This window comes from Larimichthys crocea, chromosome VIII, assembly GCF_000972845.2.
Source record: "Larimichthys crocea isolate SSNF chromosome VIII, L_crocea_2.0, whole genome shotgun sequence".
NCBI lineage: Eukaryota > Metazoa > Chordata > Actinopteri > Sciaenidae > Larimichthys > Larimichthys crocea.
The window spans coordinates 27457352-27464938 of NC_040018.1; the positions used below are offsets into that span (position 1 = coordinate 27457352).

Genomic DNA, 7587 nt, shown 5'->3' on the forward strand with positions numbered 1-7587 from the left:
GGTGGGGGTGGGGGGTGTGGGGGGGTAGGAAGTGAGGCGTGGTCCGGATACTATCAGATTACCTGGTCAGGTCAACTGGTTACCTGATTGGTCCGGAGGTTCCCTCTGGGCCATTGAGCTCGGAGGGGGGGACGGGGTCCCACTTGAAGTGCAGCCCCCAGTTGAATCCGCCCCTGACGATGGGTGAGGGCGAGTAGGACAGTGTGTCGGCTGAGATGATGTCGATGACGGGGCACACGACAGTGTGGCGGTCCTTCTGGATGGGAGCCAGCAGAGGCTGCAGCCACGCTTTGTTCACCTCACAGTGACTGTCCAGGAAGACCAGCACCTCACCTGGACACACACAGACGAGGTGAGTCCACCTTCACTAAATCCTGTCAGGAGGTCAACCACAGCAACACTTGAACATGACTTTGAAGATACAGCCAGTCTGCAGTGAGCAAGGAAGTAGGAAACATGAATATCAGGGATCCTTACAAGGATATAAGGAAGCATGGACGTATGGACATATATAAGGAGGTACAGATTAAGGATGTACAAGTTAGGGAAGTAGGAAACAAGGACATATAGATGAAGGAAGTAGGGAACATGGAACATCAGACAAGTAGAGATTATGTGTGTATAGAGAAAAATGTATTAGGAAATAGGGAACAAGGATGTACTGGTTAAGGAGGCAGGAAGTTAGGATGTACCAGTAGCATGTGAGGCTCCTATCATGCGTCCTCTGATGAGTCCTTCCCTCCTCTGGTTCCTCACAAGTTTGACTTTCCCTTGCAGCTCCTCCCTGACATACCGGTCCAAGTCGCCCTTCAGCTCGTCTAAATGGACACCAACACCAACATGGAATCATCAGCTCACACACACACAGAAACAGAAACACAAAGACCGTCAAACGCTATGTAAATTACATAACCTAAAATGTAAATTACAGATTAATCAAACGTTTGTGTTTGCCAGGTGTTACCGAGCTCGCTGTGGTCATCCACCAGGATGATTTCGTGCAGCAGGTACGCCGGCGTTCTGTCCAGAACGCTGTGGACCGTCCTCAGCAGGGCAGAGAACGCCTCGTTGAAGAAACAAATCACGACACTGGCAGAAGGTAGAGCCGACGGATACACCTTATCCCGACACCTGCAGAGAACGGGTCAGTAACCATCAGTTTATCATCACTAACCATCAGTTTAACATCACTAACCAGCAGTTTATGGTCACTAACCAGCAGTTTATCATCACTAACCATCAGTTTATCGTCACTAACCATCAGTTTAACATCACTAATCAGCAGTTTATCATCACTAACCATCAGTTCATCGTCACTAACCAGCAGTTCATCGTCACTAACCAGCAGTTTATCGTCACTAACCAGCAGTTTATCGTCACTAACCAGCAGTTCATTGTCACTAACCAGCAGTTTATCGTCACTAACCAGCAGTTTATCGTCACTAACCAGCAGTTTATCGTCACTAACCAGCAGTTTATCATCACTAACCAGTAGTTTATCATCACTAACCAGTAGTTTATCATCACTAACCAGTAGTTTATCATCACTAACCATCAGTTTATCATCACTAACCAGTAGTTTATCATCACTAACCATCAGTTTATCATCACTAACCAGTAGTTTATCATCACTAACCATCAGTTTATCATCACTAACCAGTAGTTTATCATCACTAACCATCAGTTTATCATCACTAACCAGTAGTTTATCATCACTAACCATCAGTTTATCATCACTAACCAGTAGTTTATCATCACTAACCATCAGTTTATCATCACTAACCAGTAGTTTATCGTCACTAACCAGCAGTTTATCATCACTAACCAGTAGTTTATCATCACTAACCATCAGTTCATCGTCACTAACCATCATCACTAACCATCAGTTTATCATCACTAACCAGCAGTTCATCATCACTAACCAGTAGTTTATCATCACTAACCAGTAGTTTATCATCACTAACCATCAGTTTATCATCACTAACCAGTAGTTTATCATCACTAACCAGCAGTTTATCATCACTAACCAGTAGTTTATCATCACTAACCATCAGTTTATCATCACTAACCAGTAGTTTATCATCACTAACCAGTAGTTTATCATCACTAACCAGCAGTTTATCATCACTAACCAGTAGTTTATCATCACTAACCATCAGTTTATCATCACTAACCAGTAGTTTATCATCACTAACCAGCAGTTTATCATCAATAACCAGTAGTTTATCGTCACTAACCATCAGTTCATCGTCACTAACCAGCAGTTCATCGTCACTAACCATCAGTTCATCGTCACTAACCATCAGTTCATCGTCACTAACCAGCAGTTCATCATCACTAACCAGCAGTTCATCATCACTAACCAGCAGTTTATCATCACTAACCAGTAGTTTATCGTCACTAACCATCAGTTCATCGTCACTAACCAGCAGTTCATCGTCACTAACCATCAGTTTATCGTCACTAACCAGCAGTTCATCGTCACTAACCAGCAGTTTATCATCACTAACCAGCAGTTTATCATCACTAACCAGCAGTTTATCATCACTAACCATCAGTTCATCGTCACTAACCATCAGTTTATCGTCACTAACCAGCAGTTTATCATCACTAACCAGCAGTTCATCGTCACTAACCAGCAGTTCATCGTCACTAACCATCGTCACTAACCAGCAGTTCATCGTCACTAACCAGCAGTTCATCGTCACTAACCATCGTCACTAACCAGCAGTTTATCAGTAAAGTTGTTGAGTTTAGGGTGTTGTGGGCAGGGATGTCATACATCTCCCTGGTGTTCTTACTGGGAGTCTCTGGTGTCGGGCAGTTCTCTGTGGTATCCCAGTCTGGTGGAGATGAGGACATTGAAGGCGTGCCGATGGTAACCTGTGTCCCTCACCTCCTGATCCGCTTCGTTAAAGATCATCCCTGCAGACAAACCCAGTGTTAGAGAGACTGGAGACCGTCAGCCAGGACTGGTCCAAACCAGGTTTCATATTCCCAGCAGCACCTGAACGCACCATGGTGACTCACCCATCTCTGGAGACAGCTCCACTCCCTTATTGGCTGGCAGAGGCCGACGCCCCTCTCTTTGGTTGACCAGGCCCTTGGTGATTGGCTGGCTGTGGTGCTGCAGGGGGGTCCTCCCATGGCCGGGCTCCGCCCCCATCGAAAAGTACAGGAAGAGGAGGACGGACCAGGTCGCCGAGGTGACGAGGCAGCCATAACAGAAGTACCTCAGCGTGACACTGGCCATGATGGCCGAGCGAGCATCGCCTTACATTACACTGCTGCAGAGAGAGAGAGTAGAACTGTTTGTTACACAGAACCATCTGGAACGGCGCTGTTGGAAAGAGATTCTCTGTGTCCTGCCTGTTACTATGGTTACCACTCAGGTGTGACCACTTTAGGTGAGGAATCACAGGTAAGCCTCAGAGCCCCTCCCTCATGGACACACAGAGTTACTGTGTCTGCCTGTCTGTCTGTCTGTCTGCCTGTCTGTCTGTCTGCCTGTCTGTCTGTCTGCCTGTCTGTCTGTCTGCCTGTCTGTCTGTCTGTCTGTCTGCCTGTCTGTCTGCCTGTCTGTCTGTCTGCCTGTCTGTCTGCCTGTCTGTCTGTCTGCCTGTCTCAGCCACTAAAAGCCGAGGTCCGGCCCTGCACGAGGCAGCAGAGACGTCCCATAAGAATCAGAACCAGGAGCTGTAACCAGGCACAGTCCACGGCTGATGTCAGCAAACACCTGAGCAGGTGAGTTTAACAGGAGTCACGAGGTGTCAGGTCTCCTCTTGTACACTGGTTAATAAGTCTGAGGCCAGCAGGTCAGTCATTTACTTTGAAGACACTTTGTTCTGAATCAAAGACCTGCTGACGTCATCACTGCCACAGGTAAAGGTGTGAAAACGACTCAGTCCACAAGAACTACAAATCTGACATTTTAAGATTTGTAGCTGAGAGCCGGCTCACCTGTCACAGCGGGCTCACCTGTCAGAGCGGGCACACCTGTCAGAGCCGGCTCACCTGTCACAGCGGGCTCACCTGTCAGAGCCGGCTCACCTGTCAGAGCGGGCACACCTGTCAGAGCCGGCTCACCTGTCACAGCGGGCACACCTGTCACAGCGGGCACACCTGTCAGAGCGGGCTCACCTGTCAGAGCGGGCACACCTGTCAGAGCGGGCACACCTGTCAGAGCGGGCACACCTGTCAGAGCCGGCTCACCTGTCAGAGCGGGCACACCTGTCAGAGCTGGCACACCTGTCAGAGCCGGCTCACCTGTCAGAGCGGGCACACCTGTCAGAGCCGGCTCACCTGTCAGAGCGGGCACACCTGTCAGAGCTGGCACACCTGTCAGAGCCGGCTCACCTGTCAGAGCTGGCACACCTGTCAGAGCCGGCTCACCTGTCACAGCGGGCACACCTGTCCGAGCGGGCACACCTGTCAGAGCGGGCTCACCTGTCCACACTATGAATAGCTACATCAGCGGTGTGTACCGACCGGAAACCACGTGACGTTATTCAAATTTAAACGTCTGTCAATCAATTAGTTGCAAACGGAGGTTCGGGTGAGTGAAGCCGAGCTGTTCGTAACACCTTTGACCTTCTGCACATCGTGACACCTGGGCTGGCAGGTGAGTCAGTCCCTGCCGGAGCTGCCTGGAGGAAGTTAGCCGCCTGTCGGAGGGGCTGAGCGGACAAACCGTGTCCGATAATGGAACCCGTTAGCTTAGCGAGCGTTAGCTTAGCCCTGAGGTGGAATGCTAACGCCGGAGCTTCGCTCCTCATCGTGCCCGACACCTGAGCCTCACGGCCGGACTCTACTCACGGGTCATCGGCCTGTAGCAGCTGGCTCAGCGGCGTCCAGCTGGTCGGACCTGCCTCAGGTTCACGTCGGTTAACTGAGCACGATCTCCCGAGGAGCGGAGAGAGGAGCACCGGGAGGAGCACCGAGGAGGAGGAGCACCGAGGAGGAGCGGAGAGAGGAGCACCGGGAGGAGGAGCGGAGAGAGGAGCACCGGTCCTCCTTCACACAGAGAGCCTGTGTGTGTGTCTGTGTGTGTGTGTGTGTGTCTGTGTGTGTGTGTGTGCGCAGCAAGTTCCCACACAAACATCTAACCAACCAAACCAACCATGTGACTTCCGCTCACAACTTTCACAATAAAGCAAACCAGACACCTGTAAACAGGAACTGTTGAAGTCGCAAATTTCAAAATAAAACTACGACAGAACCTGCTGAGCGCGTGCACGAGACACACTCTGTCACGTGTCTGCTGACAGCTGTTTGAATCTGACCTCCTGTAGGACCAGAAGCTTCTCACCTGGGCGATGGAGAAACACACCTGGACTGTTGCTCAGTGGTTCCGAGTCCTTTTTCAGATGAAAGTAAAAGTTACATTGGATTTGGAAGTCAAGGTCCCAGAGTCTGGAGGAAGAGTTCATGTTTCCTTCTGCTGACACGTAACATCACTAAAATCAGACGCAGATGCAGAAAAACTAGTCCACGCATTTGTTACTTCAAGGCTGGACTATTGTAACTCTTTGTTATCAGGCTGCTCCAATAAGTCTCTGAGGACTTTGCAGTTAATTCAGAATGCTGCTGCACGTGTTCTGACAGGAACCAAGATCAGAGATCACATCTCTCCCATTCTGGCTTCCTTGCATTGGCTACCTGTTAAATCTAGAATAGAATTTAAATTCTTCTCCTTACTTACAAAGCTCTTCATGGTCAGGCACCATCATATCTAAAAGAGCTCATAATACCTTACTACCCCTCTAGAACACTGCGCTCTCAGGACGCTGGGTTCCTTGTGGTTCCTTGTGGTTCCTTGTGGTTCCTATAGTCTCCAAAAGTAGATTGGGAGCCAGAGCTTTCAGCTATCAGGCTCCTCTTCTGTGGAACAAACTACCTTTCTGGGTTCGGGAGGCAGACACGGTCAACACCTTTAAGAGTAGACTGAAGACTTTCCTTTTTGCTGAGCTTATAGTTAGTGCTGGTCAGGTCATCCCTTAGTTATGCTGCCATAGGATTATACTGCAGGGGGACTCTGTCTCTCTCTCTGTCTCTCTCTCTCTGTCTCTCTCTCTGTCTCTCTCTCTCTCTCTCTCTCTCTCCATCTGTAAACCTTCATGTCTCATTAATCATGTCACTAACTAAACTTCTTCCCTGGAGTTTCGTCTCTGTCGTCCAGCAGGTCTCGGGGATCGGGTGCTGCGTGGTCCTGCCTGCCGTCCACTACCCCATTACTACTGTCATTATTGCGCCATATCTTTACTGTAATCATTTTTACAGTCATGTGATTCATTGTCATTTTATCATTCATTGTAATTCATTGTCATTTATCAGTCCTGTAATCATTGTCATTTTTATCAGTCATTGTAATTCATTGTCATTTTATCATTCATTGTCATTCCTTGTCATTTTATCCGTCTTTTAATTCCTTGTCCTTTTACCATGTCATTGTAATTCATTGTCCTTATCAGTCATTGTAATTCATTGTCATTTTATCCGCATTGTAATTGTACAATATGTTTGTGTTGATTGTTCTGTACACTGACATCCATTCCCGTCTGTCCTCCTGGGAGAGGGATCCCTCCTCTGTGGCTCTTCCTGAGGTTTCTTCCACCTTTTTTCCCTGTTAAAGTTTTTGTGGGCCAGTTTTCCTCACTGGAAAACCGAGGGTCTAAGGACCAGAGGTGTCACCCCTGTCAGATTGTAAAGCCTAGAGGAAAAATGACTTTGTGACTTTGGCTGTACAAATCAATCTGATCTGTTTGGCTGACATTTCCTGCTCACACTGCCAGAAGACACAATACCTGGTTAAATGAATTACACAGAGAATCTATGGAGCGTGGTCAAGAGGAAGATGAGAGACAGCAGACCGATCAAAGCAACCTGAGCTTCCCTAACACCTGAGCAGCAGGCTGTCACCTCCATGCCACGCTGCATCCATGCAGTAATTCATGCAAAAGAAGCACTGAGTGCGTATAATGAACTATGGTGAGTCTGCCACATTTCTGTTTACACTCTTTTTTTTGGTTTGTCATTTTTCTTTCATTATCTGTGAGACATGATCATGGAAACTAACAGAATAAAGGCTTGAATTTTTAACCCATTTTCCTCGGTGGGGTCGAATTCAACGGCTGCCCGTTTGAGGCGAGTCGTCAGAAAAGACGAACTGGAGAAATGTTGACCACAAAGGTGAGCAAGAAGCAGGAGGTGACCCAGCCACTGCTCTGAGACCGTGGGGTTCTGGATCAAGTGAAACGGTCCAGAGAACGTTTCATTTCTACAGTGCTGTCAGACACTTCTAGTACAATCTGATCTTTGTGCTGCGTTCATCAGAAAACCACATGAAGCAGATTACCTACAGAGTCAATGTCAAGACACTGACACACACTCTTCATCCAGTCTTAGACACACCCACCACACCACGCAGTTTCTTTAAGATGTAAAATCTTATATTTTTGTAAATGATTCTAAATCGATTCCACATTTCTTCATCATCATCATCATCATCATCATCATCACATCCAATAAAAAAAAGTCACGAGTCCTGGTGAAACCTCGTCTGTACAGCCAGCAGGACTCAGTGAAACA

General features: G+C 47.9%; 1 protein-coding gene across 2 annotated transcripts in view; it reads right to left on the minus strand.

Moving 5' to 3' along the window:
- Positions 1-5138, minus strand: part of galnt11 (UDP-N-acetyl-alpha-D-galactosamine:polypeptide N-acetylgalactosaminyltransferase 11 (GalNAc-T11)) — a 13179-nt gene extending 8041 nt beyond the window's left edge. The window contains exons 1-6 of one of the 2 annotated variants that reach the window (XM_027281744.1): positions 5120-5138; positions 3031-3287; positions 2802-2925; positions 965-1131; positions 693-818; positions 84-333 (exon numbers count right to left, since the gene is read on the minus strand). In XM_027281744.1, coding sequence (XP_027137545.1) covers positions 84-333; positions 693-818; positions 965-1131; positions 2802-2925; positions 3031-3253 — 890 coding nt within the window. In that variant the 5' untranslated portion in view covers positions 3254-3287; positions 5120-5138. The other variant, XM_027281743.1, reaches the window with a different exon arrangement.
- Positions 5139-7587: the final 2449 nt, after the last annotated feature.